The following is an 18,698-nucleotide window of genomic DNA, read 5'->3' on the forward strand; positions in this document are numbered from 1 at the left end:
TTCTCGAGTTTCCAGGAAGTGCAGAATCAGAGATCGTGATTGGTTCTAGTCTTCGAGCTGCGGGATGAGGGCCAATCAGTGTCGAAACGTCAACCGTGCGTCCTGCGTGCAACAGAGCAAACCACAGCACCGGTGAACCATCAGCACGTCCACGGGTGACATTACGAGCATTGTGAAGGACTCGCGTCGTGATTGCGATCACGGTATATACTGTTTTAGAGGTAAATTTTGCATTTGTCGCGTTTGATTTAGTTCGATGCGTCGCGTCGCGGTGAACACAAACAGGTCGAATGTTATAAATGCAAAACCCAGCAAGCAAATAAACCCTTGTCCGTTGCGTGGTTGTTGAAGCATGCGTGGATAGAAAACACGGCAGGATGGATTCGTTTAAGGGTGAAATACACCGCACCTCTGTGACACCCATCACGCACGGCAGACGCTGCGTTAAAAAAACGCAGAGGACGCGCGTTACGCACGTATACGTGGTCTTTGTACGCAACAGGTCGTGCTTTGAAATGCTGCGTTTTGCATCTAATAACTAACGTCAAATTCGTGCATTTGCACTAACGTCCAGATCTTGTTCGTTTGGGCAAATGCATAAACGGCAGTGAGGTTTGAATACAAGCAAAGTGACGCACCCAATATGAATTAGGTCGAGGCATGTAACGTTAATACTTTTATGAGGACTAATGTCTTGCATTCAAACTGGGGATGCACCGATATGTGTCCCCTGCTTGCATATAGATGTCTGTTTTGATCATGTCTTAAATAAGTGTTAGGTTCGTGTTTATTATCTTTAATCGGTCTCACTGAATGTGGATTTGATCCATTTAACATAAATGACAAACTGCATTTTGCACAGGTTCTTTTTTTTTGCAAGCATCCAATTATTTTAGCCAGAGAAAAAAAATGCCTTAAAAATTGTGCCGGACAGTCAGTTATATCAACATTTACATTTTATCATTTAGCAGGCGCTTTTATCCAAAGCGACTTACAAAGAGTTCGGGGAGCAATAAGCGATATGTCATAAAAGAGCAATAGTACGATAGGTGCTATTACAAATTTACTAGTTTCAACAAAAGCTAGACCACCACCTGTTGAGAGAAGAGGGTTAGTGTATGTTTTTCATGCTATTGCCAATACGCCGTAGAAAACTATCAGAAAGTGTATAATCATGTTTCACTTCTTTGCCTGGTCGCTCTCCCGAGGAGTCAGATGGCCCGAGGCTCCAAAATGGAGGTGGACATCCCTAAACCCCGTGTGATTGTCAACTACAACCCCACGTCTCTGTTTTCTCAGTGAGAATCATTCGTGCATGATGTTTCTGTGTCCTGCATGACTGCAGTATGGCGATGCACAACTTCATGCATCAATCCTGTTTGCTTTGGTCATTGCTGAAGTATACTGTTATTGCATTGTCCTATGCTTTGCTGCGTGTAAACATCTTTAAAAATAATCTCAATTCTACAAATCAAACACTGTGTTGTACACATCCTTCAAGAGTCTTTGATGCTTTTCACATGCATGGCTGTCATGACTCAATTACAGAGGTATTAAAGTCTCTGTTTCGTGGAATGTGGTCTTGGGTAATAAAAGTCAGGCTGACTAATCTCATGAGCTGTTTATCTCATGAACCTGATTGGGTAACAGTTTATGAATACAGCTTTGTAGATTTTGTTCGCTGCACTTCACATTTTCTACGGTTGAAAACAAACCCCTGCCGACGCATCTTTGCTCTATGTTGAATCGTTCATTCCTACTGCATGGCATTGCTTTAAAGACCCATGTAAGATTGTACAAGTTGCGGAAGACTATAAATCTGCTCCTGATGCTGCATCTCTAGGTGGAGTATACCGGCAAGCCCGACCCAAGTGATGGCCGCGGTGCGAGAAGGCCCGTGGAAGAGCCTGAGCTCGGGGAAGAAAGTGGCCTTGGCGGCAGGCATCTCTGTGGGGGCCACGGTGGGCTACCTTGTTTACCGGCACATTCGAAGCAGCAGCGGTAAACAACATTTGATAGTTTGATCGTATTTTTCTCTTGTTGAGTTCATTGTGTCTTTGGTAAATGCCATTCATGCTTAGACATCTGTTTTCAGGTGTCGATAGTCAACTGATGCTGTTGATGGTTTAACATTGATGTTCTTCCATGTTTCTATTGTGTAGTACAAACCCAAATCAAAGAAGAATCCGCAATATCTATTCCGCTTGACGCGTACCGATCTATTGCAAGATACCAGAGCAACTTTCTGGACATAGTGAGTGACACTGGTGTCTGACTGATTCATCATATAGCTCCACTTTATCGGTTTAGTAAGTTGTAGTGTATGATTTGTAATTTGGGAAAAGAGACAGTTCTGTAATGTTCTCTCTTGTGTAGGTGAACCAGAAGTCTGGCGCTCAGATAAACGTGCTACCGAACACTGGAGATCAGAGCTCGGTGAATTTTCTCATCCAGGGTTCACATGAGCAGGTCCTTTGGGCAAAGTGTGCTCTGGAGAAATTGGCCACTGACTGTGAGGTCATCAATGATGTCATTGAAGTGCCTCAAATGGCATTTGGGCGGATCATAGGTAGTTAGGTCTATATTAAGGCTTCTTACTGTGCAAGTGATCCTGTGATCTTCAACAACTATTGGCTTCCGGGTCAGTCTGTCTATTGCATGGAAGCCACATGTTTGTTATGAAATATTGTTTCTTGCACCAGGTCGTGGTGGGGAAACCTTGAAGTTCATCAACAGGAGTTCGGGGGCCAGGGTGAACTGCTCCAGAGATCGTGGGCAGACCTTAGAGGAGAAGGGCAAGATAACCATTACTGGCACACGCAAGGAAGTTCAAAATGCAAAGGTGACTTTTTGTTTAAAATAATGTTTTATTCCCTTTGATCAAATATGATCATATTGGACAGGAAATGTGCCATCGGGCATTCATCTCGTTGTCAGATGATGACCGTGTTAGCTTATGTTTCTCAGGAGATGATCATGGAGAAGGTCTTTGAGAGTGAAACCGTACGAAAGCGGATAAGTCAGTCCTCTGCACTTCGTCAGAAAAGGAAACCACCTGAGATCGAGCAGTTTAGCAAAGCTCAAGGAGCGGAGTATGAGTTATTAAAGCTTGATAGCAAAGATATACCTTCCCGGGGGTCTGATCTTAAACAAGACAGACTTGGGGTGAACGGCTTTGTAGACGGCAGTGATGCGTCTGAAAATTCCCTCAAATTGGAGGAGGCTCTCTCTCCAGTCTCTCCTCTGGAGATCTCAAAATTTGAAAGTAAGAATCAAAGTTGTGCACCAAACACACCATCACAAGAATCTACTTAGACTGAACTACATAGGAATAGGATCAGTCACAGTAATTGATCTCATCAGTCCCCAGTCCAGACCTGAGCTTCCAGCCCAATGAACACCTTGAGGTCTATGTATCCGCTTCTGAACATCCTCAACACTTCTGGATCCAGATTCTGGGGGTCCGATCTCTGCAGCTGGATAAATTGACGGATGAAATGAGCCTCTTCTACAACAGTGACACCTCACAGGTACAGCTTGTCTGTAGTCACTGTGATCTTTCAGAAATGAAACTAAAGTAAACAGAAATAATGTTTTTATTCCTTGTTTCAGGAATTCAGAGTGGAGACGATTGTTGTTGGAGACATAGTGGCGGCTACGTACAGGGACTATGGCAAGTGGAATCGTGCTAGAGTTTTGGAAAATCTGAATTCTGGCTCTGTGGATTTGTATTATGTGGACTTTGGAGACAATGGGGAGCTACCGCGGGAACATTTACGAAGCATGAGGTCAGCGGGGGATTGAGAAATTGTAGTACAGTCTTAATAATGTAGAATTTATGCACTTTATTGTTTCTCAGTTTTACATTTTCTAATCTCTAAATAAGCACAGATGTGTTCTGGGAGTGATTCTGATGGCATGTTTTGTGTTTAGAAGTGACTTCCTGAGCCTCCCTTTCCAAGCTATTGAATGCAGTCTAGCGGGAGTTCGACCCGCAGGTAAGGAGGTTAGATGGTGAATGTGAATGTGAAATATACAGTGTCACCGACATTGGGAAATAAAATGCTATACATGTTTATTTTGTGTCAGGAGAGGTTTGGACAGAAGCCGCACTAGATGACTTTGAACGCATGACATACTGTGCTGAATGGAAACCTTTACTGGCGAAACTGTGCAGCTACTCTCATTCGGAGGTGTCGTCCTGGCCCAGTGTTAAACTTTATGATAACAGCGAGGGCAAGGTCAGAAGTCAACATCACCACTCATTTTAATCCAAGTAAAAAAGCACTGTTTATTGCAACTGACTCATTTTTATTATCTGGTGAAGATTCCCTCACTATACTTTGTCAGAACATGCTGTCTGTAAAACACTGGATTGTTGGGGTTTAAGGCCTTTTGAGAAATCGTGTTATCCTGCTGATACCTCAGAAGTTATTTTGAATGGTCTGCACTCTGTATTTTAAACAAAAATGGTTCAATAAGGTAACATGGTTTATATAAGTGTTATAAGGTTTTTGAACTGCCCGTCCAAAAATAAATGCAAAAATATGGTGAGAAATAAATGCAACCTTGGACGGGAATAAGTGTTGTGATATTACAGAAGCTGCCATGAATCAAAGCTAAAGGCAGTCCAACGAAATATTAGAACGTGTGACTTTTTTTGGACGGGCCGTGTATTAGATTTCTGTACACTAAAAACATCAGGCAGCAAAAAAATTATTAAGTACAACCAAATTTGCTCAAGTCATTCCGATATAAATTTTCATTAATAGAAAGTACACTACCAGGGGCCGGTCTCGAACTAAGCTAGCACCTTAGCATATGGGAAAGTTTATTCCTCCAGTGTTTTGGCATGGATAAAACATCCATCCTGTTTTCTTTATTTTTCAAATTACAAAGAAATTATATGTTTAAATCTGAAGTGATCTGTGTGCTAGGCTTTGGATCTGGGTGAGGAGCTGATTCGTCTCGGACATGCCGTGAGCTGTGAGAATGAAGGGATTGGCTTGAGGGGAGAGTGGGATGAGTCCAGATCACTCCAGAAGATGCTGGTAAAAAAACAAGTGCATTCTGTTACGAAGTGTATTTCAGGTGCTAACGGCAGTCATGATTTGGATTTTTATTTGAATTTTCACAGGATGACATGACAGGAGCAAGCTCAGAACTCAGTATGTCCTGCATCAGTTTGTCAGGTATGTTGCCCTTAGGACGCAGGGAACTAACCTTCTTATACCAACCGTGTATAAACAGTCTGTGGGTGACGTGTGTTAAGGTTCAGCTCATCCGTGGCTTAGAAAACAACGGGAATGGTCATCGTGTCTCACCAGCTCTCCGGAGGTTGAGCGCGCTGACGTCGACCAGAGCGCTTGTTTCAATCTCCTGTCATCATCTTCTCTGATCCACTCCACTCCTTCTCAGAACCTGAGCGAGCTAGTCAGCCAAATACTCGAGTCGTCTTCAGGCGTAGAACTACCAGATCGGACGATATCTAGAAACATGATCCAATCCCACAACTTGTCACCATTGGGCGCACAGCCGATTCATGACATCTCCTCTCCGTTTACATCTCCCTCCTGTGTGGAGGCTGTGACATCCAACCTGAATTCTTTCACCCTCAGCGACGATGTTTTCATAGGGCCGCGTTGTTGTGGTGGAGAAAACGTGATGTTAAATGAATCTGAAGAGACGGGCTCGTCCTGCGTGATAGACAGTAGCTACAGCGAGGGCGTGGAGGGTACCGACAGCAGTGACGGAATCAGAGGTGTGTGGTATTACCTCACTTCCTCTATTGATACGTCCGAGGCATCTCTCGGCACCACCATGCCTCGATCCACCACCACCACAACGACTTATTCTTCAGAATCATGCACCGAGACAACTGCTTCATCTCTCTCCATAATTGAAATAAGCTCGTCTGTGGAAGGTGACGAAACGGCACGGGGTCCAGCTTGCACACACCAGAATCAAGAGATAATCACATTAAGTGATATCAGCAGCAGTGAAAGTCTCTTGGATTGCGACGGTTCAGGAGAACCATCTAGTGCGAATGGAAACTTAGATGAGCCAGACCTGAAGGGCAACGATGGGAAGTACCAGACGCTCATTCCAATCTCAAATGAAGAACCACAACAAAATGAAGCTGAAAGTGGAAGTGGGGAGAAGGGAAGTGGGGAAGACCTTCAAGAACCAAAGGTGGATTTTAAAAGCAAGGAGGCCAAAAGTGGTGGTGTTGTTGAGTCGATGAGAGGTGTAAACTTTTTATTTAACTTAACACACTGGAGCACTGTGGTGGTTTTACGTGGTTATATAACCGTTATGTAAGTCTATGGAAGGTTCTGGGGAATCTCTGGGGGAAATTACCGGTTGGGTTTGAGAAAGCGAGTCCACCATGTCTCACATGTGGCATACAGAACATGAGAGGTTTTATGTACACTGCACAGGATTTGTCTTTTATGGGAGAGATTTGTCTTTTTAATAATTATGTTTTTACTTATAGTTTGTTTTACCCTTTCGTATTCAGAAGTCGCCTCCATTTCTGGAAGCGTGGATGACACTATTGATGAGGAATTCAACTGACAGCAGACCAAAGACTTGTGTGCCTTGGTATCGGTAAGTTGCAACAGAAATCAAACATCAGTTTAATTTTTTGGTTTGTATATTTGTGCATCTAATAAATGATTGACCCAATGATGTCATCCCGCCTCCTCCAGTCCTCCCCAGAGACCAGTCGTTGCCCACATTTAGCATTCAGGACGTGCTTCAACGCTTAACAAGAACCTTACTTGACTATGCCACATGCTCAGACTGCCTGCACTAAAGTTCTCTAAAATAAGGATTGATTTTCACTGTGTCTGGATGGCAGTTGCCGTATATACTGCTGTTTATTCTTATGTTCTCATAGTGTTCGTTTAGTGTTGAATGTTATGTCAGCCTTTGTTTTGCTTTACTACGCGTTTGAAGAACAGAGAGAGGTGAAGAGCAGAGCTCAGGGAACTCATGACTGAGTTATATAAAAACTTTGTAGTGTTAATGCTGCGATGCACTAAAGTTATTGTTGGTTTGTGCCGAGTGACATTATTTTGTGATATTTGTTTTGTTCAAGGTTATGTAGTGCATTTTAAGTTTTATGCTATGGAATAATATTTGCTGTACAATAAAATAAAGATTATTATTATATCAATGTGCTTTAGGTTTGCGTGTATGTGTGAACCGTGTATACTTTGTTCAACACTTGAAGTTCACTTTCTGGTAGCAAAAATATTATTCCGTTTTTTTTCCAAATTAAATATTTTAAAACTCAAAGCACACAAGGTTTATCTTCTTGAGTTCATCTTAAACATTACATTTAAAGAGACCATTGACAATTACACGTGTTAAAAACATGCATACAAATGATTTTATTACGTATTAAAGGGATAGTTGTCATTGCAAACCTGTTTGACATTCTTCAAAATATCTTCTTTTGTTTTCTGTCTGCAAATAAGAAATGCATCAATTATTTTGTTCGAAGATAACTTTAAATACATTGACTAGATTGTATTTGGATTTCAGAATGATCTATGTACGAAATGCATCATTTTTTGCACATAGCAAGCTTGCAATGGAACATATAATAGGACGATGTTTATAATAGCATGGATTTCACGTTGCTTTGCTTATTAATGGTTCAAAACATGCTTTTGGATTGCATTTAGAAGCTGAATCGCATCATCCGTCATTTCATCCAGTCTTATTCTATTACCACGACGTTACGACCCTCAATCTAATACATTTTATATCCAATACATTTGCAATGGCACCCCAAAGTCTGTATTTATTTGATGAGTAATTTTTCACCCTCGGTTTAACATTTCCTGTTACCTTATATGGTCCGCTGGTTCTTACCGGGGGAGCGCAATTGGCGACTACGCACGTCAATCATTTTAGACCTGTACGCATGCGCATTCGAGCCATGCCAATTGTTGATAATCAACTGGAGTTATTTTTTGCTTTGGAGTGAATTTATTTTAAGCCAGGCCCTTCTCCTCCGGGGGGCTTTTGTATCACACCACAACGACCAGAAAAAACGATTTACATGAAGGGCTAATGGAAAATCCAAGAGATATGGTAAGAGCGAGGTTTTATTTGTCCGCTTCCTTGATTTAGCGTAGTTAGCGGCTAGCACCGTTAGCCGTCCTCTTTGTTTTGGTTGTCAGAAACAGATCCTGCTGTTCACATAAACTACGATGTTTAATTTCTTAAAACCACATACACGGGTCCGTGTGTTTTGCGATAACGCATTTAAGACCGGTGTCCCAATAAATGTTGAAAATACAACTGCTTAATGTGTGTGTTTTGTGCTACAAAAATCCTCTCGCGGGCCCATGTATGTGTACATGTTTGTGTTTACGGTCGTCTAGCAAGCCCTAGTCGGTTAACAGCATTTTTGGAGCCGGTAGGTTTGCAAAAGACATAGTTGTGGGACCTGCAAAATGACCAAACATGTTGTCTAGGTAAGTTAGGTATAAGCATAGTGCATAATGTGTATGTTGGTGTTTTTATGGCTTGTGTATATATTTGATCAGCTTGTGATATGACCACAAACAATTTGCCAAATTTATAGATTTGGTTTCAAGCAGAAGGAAATGGACATTCAATGTTTTCCAAGTGAGGAAAATCATTTTAAATGAAACTCTTTGTAGTTTTGATAAATGCACTGCACCAGTCCACGGACCCAATGATGAATGCATGAAATATTTTTATCAAATGGCTACAAAATGAATACTAAACGTGATCCCTGAGCTTTTGCTACCTTCTGTCCTGAAGTTCCCTGTGGGGATATTGTGTCCCCTTTCACATTGATTTTTTTCATGAACCGTGAGATCCTCGAATTCAATATGTGTGGTTGTGTCCCAATTCCCAGCTCATTCATAGGATGAAGAACTTCAAGATTGTGGATATTAATGTGTGTGGTGGTCGTTTTTGCTTTGATACGAGCTGCATTATGAGTATTATGGGGTCTATATGGGAGCTTTAAGACTCGCATCTTCTTATCCCTTTCATTGATCTTCGGTCTATTGCACATTACACGCAGGCTGAGCACACTCCCCGCTCAGAACGGAAGAGGAGAGATTCGTTTGGGATGTTTGATGGGTATGACAGCTGCAGTGAAGACAGCAGTAGCAGCTCGAGCTCAGAGGACAGCGAGGATGAGGTGCGGAGCATCCCTGCTAGCTTGCCTATCATCAAAAATAACGGCCAGGTGTACACCTATCCTGATGGAAAAGCAGGAATGGGTGAGTCCTTTTTCATTTAAACTTGTTGGATATTTGTGGATTTGGTTAAAAGGTGCAATAAAGAGAAGTTGTGGTTTTAAATATCATGAAATGTGTGAGATTCTGCACTTGTGACAGTCCTCCTTGCTTTTATTAAAGCAACAAAGTTGCCCTTCAATTCAAAATGATTAGTTTTTATTAGAAATAGATTATGAAAATGTGCTTTTTGTGTTCTTATTTAGTGTGTCTATATTGGGCATAAGTGTGTTTAATCGTTTAATCGACTAATCGTTTGCAGAATAAATGTTTTTGTGTATAACATATGTTGGTGTACTGTGTCTTATTATTATGTATATATAAATACACCCACGTGCATGTATATTTTTAAGAATTTGTTTTATTAAATATTAATTATATATAATTATAAACATGTATATACACATGTATAATGATATGTAATAACGTGTATATATTTCATAAATGTATACATGCATGTGTGCGTATTTATATATACATAATTATTATACACAGTACACCAACATATAGAAAAACGTTTATTCTGCAAATGATTATTCGTTATGCAGCCCTAGTGTTTAAAAGCGCGACTGGATGGTTAATGGTTGTGTTCCTCTTCATTCAGCGACCTGTGAGATGTGCGGCATGGTTGGTGTTCGGGATGCTTTCTACTCTAAAACAAAGAGATTCTGCAGTGTGTCGTGCTCTAGAAGCTATTCCTCCAATTCTAAAAAGGCCAGTATACTGGCGAGACTTCAGGTAAATATTCAACTTTGTCTATAGTGTTTCTATTTCGTTCCTAACCAGTTGCTTGTGTCATTGAACAGGAACTTTCAACGAAATATTTAATGTGTTTTGCTTGCTTCCTATCAAGGGTAAACCACCAACGAAAAAGGCAAAGGTCTTACAGAAACAGCCATTAATGGCAAAGTTGGCAGCTTATGCACAGTATCAAGCAAATCAACAGAACCAAGCTAAATCAAAATCAGGTATGTGACACTTCTGCCGAGTTTAACTGTGATGATGTAATCGTCTGTTTATAAAAACATCACAACCACAAGAAATGCATGGTTAAGACTAACAAGAATATATAGTATTTACTAGGTTGAACTCTTTAAAAGGACAGTTTCAAACATGTATGACTTTCTATCTTCTTCAAAACATAAAAGAAAATATTTTGAAGAATGTTGGTACCAACTAGGTTGTTCACTTCTATTGTATGGACACAAAACCAATGCAAGTGAATGGGAACCAACTGTTTTCTGTTACCAACATTCTTTAAAATATCTTCTTCTGTGTTGTGCAGAAGAAAGATAGTAAATGATGACGAATATTCATTTTGCGGTGATCTATCCCTATAAACAATTTCTTGCAGCCGTTCTATTATTTGTTTATTGGGAAGTGTTTAATTCGTTTTTTCCCCCTCATGCAGTGGTTCCTGTTGAAGGCTTTGACTGGGGTCAGTACGTCTGTAGCAATAATCTGGTTGGGGCACCTGTCAGCAGTTTTAAACATGTGAGTCATGGGCTTTGCTAGAAATACGATTTTTGCCAATATTTTCTAATTGTTGTTGGTTTGTGTTTGTTTTAAAATGTTAATGTTCATTCTCTAGGTGCCCATGGGTTTGTGCTGGGGTGACATCGCTGAGGGAGTGAGGGTGGAGGTACTGAACTCGGACACAAACCTCTCCACAAAAGTTTACTGGGTTGCAGAGATTGTCAAACTGGCAGGTAAATGAGTCCATGTTGTAGTTTACATAGAAAATAATGTACTGTCAGTAGGGCATTATCACAAACGCTTGGCAAGACAATGTACATCAAACTTTTTGATAAGTCTTTTATGTCTTCTGTTTAAAATATTATTTTACATTTTTTCTCAGGCTTTAAAGCGCTCCTCCGTTATGAGGGTTTTGACAGCGACACAAGCAGAGACTTTTGGTGTAATCTGTGTATCCCAGAAGTCCACCCGGTTGGATGGTGTGCTTCTAGTGGAAAACCACTGGTTCCTCCTAAATGTACGTAAAACTGCAAAAAAAATAAAGCTACTTGATAATTCTGTACTTCTGTAAACTACAGTTATGGCTGTTTTTAAATAAGTTATAAATGTTATTTTTTCCTCATAGCCATCCAACACAAGTATTCAAACTGGAAGGCATTTCTTGTGAAGCGACTCACTGGAGCCAAAACACTTCCAGCGGATTTTGCCACAAAGGTAATGGCAAGCTCACACTATGTGATTTTTTTGGCTGGATTTTGTGGTAGCTGACAGATTTCCAAAGTCTGCGACGAAACCCGAGGAACGGTGCTTGTTTCGGTCGCAGAATCTTTAAGTGTTAGCAGGTCAACAGCGTGATCCGGACCGGTCTCGAGCTATCCCAGATGCTACAATATTTTCAAACCCACTTGATATTATCGCCAAGTGATCTCGTGGTGTGTGACACTGTGGAACAAAGCCAGCCAATCACAGCATAGAAGGTTTACGTCAAATTAATGCGTGGAGGAATTGATGGCATATATTCATTAACATTACAAGGCGTGTTAAATGGCTCTTTTTAAACTATCCTAACAAGTCTGTATAATGAAATGTAGAAATCCCTTTAATAACACTTCCATGTTTCACAAGCCATTCCACCATCAAACTAGAAGTCAGTGTGATGTGGGAAGTGTTTTCCCTGTCGGTCGCATCTGCTCCTCGACCAAGGCTTTGCTGTTAGTGCACTTTGTCTGCGTTTTGTTGTGTAGTGTGCGTGCAGCTTCAACAACAAGATGAAGGATGACAAGAAACCTTGTTGTGTAGCGCAAGCGTCATAGCAATTCAAGTAGTCTCACAGTCCCGTAGTGTCAGCTCGGCTTTCTAAAGTGTGTTATAAAAGTGTTTTCTAATAGACCAGGGAAAACCTGTGGAGCAAGATCTACCTGTTATACAGAGAACATGCATCAGACATTATACGATTAAACATGTTTGCAGGTTTTAGATTGCTTTACAACATTGAAGATGTGAAGTACACAATAATATAAAACCCTAATTAAAATGTGTCAAATTTTCAAACTAAAGGTGCATGAGAACATGCAGTACCCGTTTAAGAAACTAATGCGTGTGGAAGTGGTGGATAAGACCCACCTGTGCCGGACACGTGTGGCCCTGGTGGAACAGGTGATCGGTGGGCGTCTGCGTCTGGTCTACGAGGAGAGTCAAGATGGCACTGATGACTTTTGGTGTCACATGTTCAGTCCACTCATCCACTCCATCGGCTGGTCCCGAAGCATCGGACACCGTTTTAAAAGATCTGGTCAGTGCAGCTGAATGGTTTGTTTTGGATTTGGGGAGTTCTCACCTTAGATGAATCGCTATTGTGTTTGACAAATCCACATGTAAATGTTAATATGCAACGATTATTTTAAGGACAATGAAGGTCTAAAGCATGACTTGTGAGAATCTTGTTGTTGCTTATCAATCTAAACTGTCATTTTGTTTTTTTCAGAGGTGGGGAAGAAAATCGAGGGGCAGACGGATGCTCCTTCACAGTTGTTTATTAAGGTATTTCTTAAGCTGTGCTTTTTCAATCACTCGTGTTTACATGATCTTGTTTCTGGCTGCTCACGTGTGTCGTCTTTTAAATGCATAGGTGAAGGATGTAGACCAGAACGGGGATTGGTTTAAAGACGGGATGAAGTTAGAGGCTATTGACCCTCTCAATCTTTCAGCTATATGTGTTGCTACTGTACGAAAGGTAAAATGCATCATTTTTGTCTGTCTAAAATAGTGAATTAGAATTGTTTTGTGCAACAAATGTCGAAAATGTTCTCACTTATTTTACACTCAATGGCAAAATAAAAAGCTAATTAAAATCTGCAACATTAAAACAACACTGTAAATTTTGGGTGTTCATTGAATTGTTAAAATTCCTTATGTTTCTCTGCTCTCATATAACAGAAAAAGAGGAATAACACGTGTATAGTATAAGAACGCTCAATAACAGGAAGTCTCCTTTTGAATGTTGTTCTCTTGTTCACAGGTATTGGCAGACGGGTACCTTATGATCGGGATTGATGGGTCTGAGGCTGCAGATGGCTCAGACTGGTTCTGCTACCACTCCACCTCACCCTCCATCTTTCCTGTCGGCTTCTGTGAAATCAACAGCATCGATTTCACGCCTCCAAGAGGTGCATTTTCTGTCCCTTTGTTCACGTTCACATAAATTAAATTGGAAATTTACTGATCCTAAAACTGCCCTGCAGGGTACACCAAACTCCCTTTCAAATGGTTCGACTACCTCAAAGAAGTGGGTGCAGTCGCAGCCCCTGTGAAGCTCTTTAACAAAGTAGGTATTCATGAGAAGAAAACCGTTTTTGTTGGCATACAAGAAGTTAGGGCATACTCTTTTCTGAAACCACTTCAAATATAATTATTCTATAGTACATTCTTTTTATACATCAAAGATCATGAAACGGATTCATAAATTGACCTCTTTAATCTGTGTCCTCGCTGCTCTCAGGAAGTGCCGAATCACGGTTTCCGCCCAGGGATGAAACTGGAGGCTGTGGACCTGATGGAGCCGCGACTGGTGTGTGTTGCCACGGTAACCAGGATTGTCCACCGACTCCTGCGCATTCACTTTGATGGCTGGGAGGACGAGTACGATCAGTGGGTGGACTGCGAGTCTCCAGATCTCTACCCTATAGGCTGGTGCCAACTGACCGGATATCAGCTACAGCCACCCGCTGCACAGAGTGAGCGAACATCCTACACCTACTCACTCAGGCTGTATATTTATTTGTTTAACAACAGGTTTTTTGGTTAGCCTTGTGGAGTAACAGCTTATCTCTTTTCTCCTCAGCCATAAGAGAAACGCCACCAAATGTCTCGAAACAGAAAAAGAAGGCTGCACAGTATAAAGGACAAAAGAAAAGTGAGTCCAGTCATGTCTAATCTGTCCATCTTCTCTCTTCATTCACCCATCACTGAGAGCGCTTTTCCACCATCGCGTAAAATCGTTCTTCCACTCCGTGCCGATCCATGCCAGCCGTAAATGTTTCATTTTCCACCGCAGGGCTGTAAGCGGAAATGTTAGGAATGTGTAAAAAAAGCGCCACACACTGCCTTGGTAACACAAGAAATACTGAGCTACAACACATCTGCACGCATTTATTAGTGAGATTTTTCCGAGCCGACAACAGTTTGTAATCGTGCCGTGTCGAACCAGGCTTACGTGGAAACTTAACTGTAACCGCTTCAGACTGTGCTTAGAACGGTTTGGCGCGATGGTGGAAAAGCGCCCTAATTTTTGTGGGAAAACTGATCCAGGAGCTATTTCCCTGTTTTTTCTCTGGCTCGGGGCTGGTCTAGTCCTTCTTGATGGTCTTTCGTCATGATTCAGTGGGGTGTTTAGATAAGCACTGACAACTGTAGCCATCATCATCATCCTACCTGGGTGAGACAGCTGGAAGGCTGACGCTTCCTTAGGTTGAACAGAATCCGAGCAAATGTTTGGGAGAAGGGAGAGGTCCGAGGTTCTAATGTTGTGGGTTCCTCGCCCTCCTGTCCAGTCAAATTCAGATTCAGCGTTAGGGTGCTCGTCGGGGTTGTGGAGCGGAGCTAGGTAGCATGGGCAACCCAGTAACCTCGGTAACTTCAGTCTGGCTTGGTGTTTAGAGAGGAAGATTCCAGTTGGGAGGAGGCCTATCGGTTTGGGTGGGCCTCTGAGGAGGAGGAGCTTCTCGGGGGATGAAGAGCAGACTCCACCCCATTACCTGTCCCACTACTCTGGGTCCGGGCGACCTCCCGCTTCAGGTGTAGAGCATGATCACGCACTCAACTCAGGTAACTCAATTCTCCATTATTTAGGGAGAGGGCGCCACTGAGCTCACTGCAACACATTTCAGGTCGGGCCGGCGTGGAAAAAGAACCTGTGCGGTTGTACATCATCAGGTGTTATTTGCGATTTATTAGTAACATTTGCATGATACAGGAGTGACGTATTATTTTTGGTTTAAATCAGATCAGGTTTTTACCCACACCTGTATTGGTAGTTCAGTAAAGGATGGTGTGACTTAATAGGGTGTGTTATGGCAGTTTTGGCTTGTAGCGTCCCATCCTCCCTTCCTTTATATCTGTTTAAGAATGGTCTTCAAGTGACCTTGACATCTATCTTCGAGGTGGCATTCAGTTCCGTATCTCGCGTATCACGTGTTCCATTTATGTAGATTTGTTTTTCTTGTCTCTTATATTTCGCAGAAGCCTCACTGCAGTTAAAAGAGGAGACTCCAGAGATCGATGAGTTCACCTTCTCACAGGGCATCTCAGACCAGGAGAGCAACGGCTCAGGCAGTTATTACATCCGACAGGAGCCCTGAGCATCATCAGCCATCACCGAGGCTCCACCTCACTGCCAACAGCACTGGAAAAATCCCACTCTGAGCGATGCACACCAGACCTGGGAGAAGAGACAGTGACCTCCCCTACACACCAGGTCTCTCTCGTTTTTCATTTTCAGGTTCAATCAGCTGAACAACAGACGTTTTTCTGATCTGAGAGAAAACGGTGTTTGAAGGGGAATTTATTCGGAACTGAGATACTGACTTTCGCGTTTGCCCGATGGACTTTTTTGGTTTTCTCCTCAGTGTTCATTGTACTTGAAGTTTTCTTGGCTGTTTTTTTTCTTCTTCTTTGTTTCCCCCGTTTTCCCTTTTGGTGAAAAAGTTGATTTTCATTTTTGTAAGATTTCAGTACCACGTGTATTTCTCGCGCTGTTCGGTTTGGATGGATGTGCATTTGATAAGAGTAGTAGAAATCTATATTGAGACAGTATATTCATACGTGTGTGACATTCATATTAAACACACTCACGTATTCACATAAAAATATTTAGACGTATATAGTTGTGGAAAGAGGGATGATGGTATTTGAAATCAAACCTTACTGGTATGAAAAGCGGGCTTAGGGAAAACACTCACAATTTGCACTACAGGGATAAAAATACGTATCGGCTTATAAAATGATTTTATTGTGTTATCTAGACGTAATTAAAGATGTGGGATGTGCTCAAGTCAAATAAAGATTATGTTATGCAAAAACAAAGAAAACCGTTGACGCCAATGATGGATTCATACTTAAGAGCCATTTTTATATGGGACAGTTTTTAGTATTTCGTGAGCCGCAGAATAAACGTAAGCAATCGTTGCTACCTGAACACTACCTTTCTGTCATGTTTGATGTGACATCGCAGTTGAGTATTCTTCCAGAACACTCGCGGTATGTTTATAGTGGTTAAACCGTCAAATGCGAACAATTTAGCGCCAGCGTATCATTTTTACCAGCCCTCCTGTCCGTGCAGACCCGTGACCAAGCGCTAACTTGAGAGGATTTGTGCATCTCGTGTATTTTATTCACAGCGTTCATTCCAGAAGACATTTGTACTACCTCTATACGCAAGCGGTTTTTAAAACACAGGTCGAGAGGTTGTTCAATGAGCTCCTCTGCCTCTCGCTAATGTTGCAATAGGTAGTTTTCACGCTCCGTTTCGAAAGGGTATATTTTATGCAAACAGAACACACAGCTTATTTCACAGCAGAAATCTACACATCATTTATATTTGTATCATAGCATGTTATTGACAAGAGTCCTTGACGTGGAAGAAAGAATGTTATGCAATAATGTCTTATGTTGTTTTATGATGTCTTACTCTGAAAAAGAATCACACAACTCATTAAAATATATAGACTATAGACTTAAATCAAATATTCTTACAATATATTACAAAACTGTGACAATTTTCTAAGAGCTAGACTTGAGCTTTCCCTGTTCTGAGTGTATATAACCTTTATAACATCATATAGAATACAACCAATATTACATTTGCATAGTTGTTTATCTTAGTATGATTCAAAGCTCTATTCAGTACCAGTAAGGTTGTTGGTGAACTCTCAGGAAACGTATTTCATTGACTTCTGCTTTAGTTGAAGGTTGGCGGCTAAGTGCTTCTGAAATCATTCGATTCGATTTAATGCTACAGGTTTGTTTTTGATATTTGAACTCCTGACAAATGTGACCATGTTCTCATTTCCTCTCATCCTTGATCTCATTTATCGGTTTTTATAAATGCTTCACTAAACGTTTGTAAGCGGTCACCCAAATGTTCCAGTTGGATCCATATTAAATTATGATTCATTGTATAAAGGATCCGATGTTTCTTCCCCTCTCTGTTGTCATTTACTTTTTGTTCTTTCTTGTATATCGGGTTGTAACAAATGTTTGTCCGGAATTGTTTTGATTTTTGTTTCTTCAGTAGCTGTTGTGTTGTATGCATGTGTAGTTTGTTTAAGGCACTGTCATTTATTTAATTTGTCAAACTGGGACTTTATAGACTCATTTTACATCAACATCTGCATACTTTAATTTTGTCATGTTGGTACAGTTTTTGTTCGTTTTCCTCATAAATTCAATTCATAGCATCAGGATTTAGGTACACACTGGTTATGATCATGTACAAGTCATCAAATATTTTTCATACGAAGACCAAATTCCTTCAATCGTTTGCATTTATTAAACATGACTGTTGAGGCAAATTTAGCTGCTACCCTCAAAAGAATAGAAATTCTAACGCACAACTTCACCTTTAAGTAAACCCTCTCTCGTCTGCAAATTTGATGCCTTATCCTCTGTGTTGTTTTGTCTCATAAGAAAAGCTATGGATTTAAAAATAGAGAAGCAGAATACAAAATATAAACACAGTTTATGTCGTCCAGTAGAGTGATGATTATCAGTGCATGCAGCAATGTGAGAATCTTACGAGGGCCAGTCGCTGTTCTGGTCTTGATACTAACACGGGTTTTTGTGACGTTCCCTCTGTCCTCAGTAATCACATCATGGTGCTATATATATATTTGATAATTCATTCATTGGGTCTATTAAAGAACAATTAAGTCTGTAATTATAAGTTGGAAAGTGGGTGATTATTAACTTCAGATCTGTATTTTGGATACAAGTAGCTGAATCATTTGATATAATATTAATAATAATGAAAAAAAAACTAACGTCAACCCTCATTGTACTTAGACGTGAGGGTGTTGGGTTTGTAACTTTTTGATAGTCTGTATCTGGTCTTTGCTTTATTTCTAATGATGATGATGATGATGTGTTCTGTGATTATATATATATATATAAATATAGGGTTTGATAGCTTATGTATGTAAATAGTTTAACTGTGGGGGAAAAGTTTTGTTGGTTGAATTTTATGTTAATTTGTTTACAAGCATTTCAAACTGTTTCCGCATGGCTGTGAAAGTGTATCTGTTGAATTTAAAAATAACTTTTTACACTGAATTAAAAAGGATATTAAAACGTTGGACTTTTTTTCCCGTTCTTAGAACGACAGGGTTATCGATATCTTTCACTAGTCTGGTTAAAGGCGGGTGCGAAAGCGAAATATGG

At 40.8% G+C, this 18,698-nt stretch overlaps 2 protein-coding genes across 11 annotated transcripts; both read left to right on the forward strand.

Moving 5' to 3' along the window:
• Nucleotides 1-37: 37 nt before the first annotated feature.
• tdrkh (tudor and KH domain containing) lies at nucleotides 38-7,304 on the forward strand. Of its 9 annotated transcripts, none has more exons than XM_079476609.1 (16): nucleotides 114-221; nucleotides 1,209-1,298; nucleotides 1,844-2,001; nucleotides 2,163-2,254; nucleotides 2,377-2,569; nucleotides 2,703-2,842; nucleotides 2,968-3,265; nucleotides 3,364-3,530; nucleotides 3,613-3,788; nucleotides 3,934-3,998; nucleotides 4,090-4,241; nucleotides 4,938-5,051; nucleotides 5,138-5,192; nucleotides 5,273-6,247; nucleotides 6,521-6,609; nucleotides 6,711-7,304. In XM_079476609.1, the coding sequence occupies exons 2-15, from the start codon at nucleotides 1,216-1,218 to the stop codon at nucleotides 6,574-6,576; spliced, it is 2,724 nt and encodes a 907-aa protein (XP_079332735.1). In that variant the 5' UTR covers nucleotides 114-221; nucleotides 1,209-1,215; the 3' UTR covers nucleotides 6,577-6,609; nucleotides 6,711-7,304. The 9 variants fall into 9 exon arrangements, with proteins under 9 accessions (XP_079332741.1, XP_079332738.1, XP_079332737.1 ...); XM_079476613.1 differs by having other exon boundaries at nucleotides 5,273-5,761; nucleotides 6,711-6,851; XM_079476612.1 differs by lacking the exon at nucleotides 1,209-1,298 and having other exon boundaries at nucleotides 62-221.
• Nucleotides 7,305-7,940: 636 nt separating this feature from the next.
• On the forward strand, nucleotides 7,941-18,597 carry mbtd1 (mbt domain containing 1). Of its 2 annotated transcripts, XM_079476136.1 has the most exons (17): nucleotides 7,941-8,106; nucleotides 9,074-9,275; nucleotides 9,895-10,028; nucleotides 10,144-10,258; nucleotides 10,702-10,784; nucleotides 10,882-10,999; nucleotides 11,149-11,283; nucleotides 11,392-11,480; nucleotides 12,324-12,558; nucleotides 12,751-12,806; nucleotides 12,895-12,999; nucleotides 13,285-13,432; nucleotides 13,508-13,590; nucleotides 13,765-13,999; nucleotides 14,107-14,178; nucleotides 14,922-15,089; nucleotides 15,504-18,597. In XM_079476136.1, exons 1-17 carry the CDS (start codon nucleotides 8,086-8,088, stop codon nucleotides 15,620-15,622), a joined length of 2,118 nt encoding a protein of 705 aa, XP_079332262.1. In that variant the 5' UTR covers nucleotides 7,941-8,085; the 3' UTR covers nucleotides 15,623-18,597. The 2 variants fall into 2 exon arrangements, with proteins under 2 accessions (XP_079332262.1, XP_079332263.1); XM_079476137.1 differs by lacking the exon at nucleotides 14,922-15,089.
• The last annotated feature ends 101 nt before the right edge of the window (nucleotides 18,598-18,698 follow it).

The sequence above is a fragment of the Barbatula barbatula genome, assembly GCF_947034865.1.
Source record: "Barbatula barbatula genome assembly, chromosome: 16".
Lineage (NCBI taxonomy): Eukaryota > Metazoa > Chordata > Actinopteri > Cypriniformes > Nemacheilidae > Barbatula > Barbatula barbatula.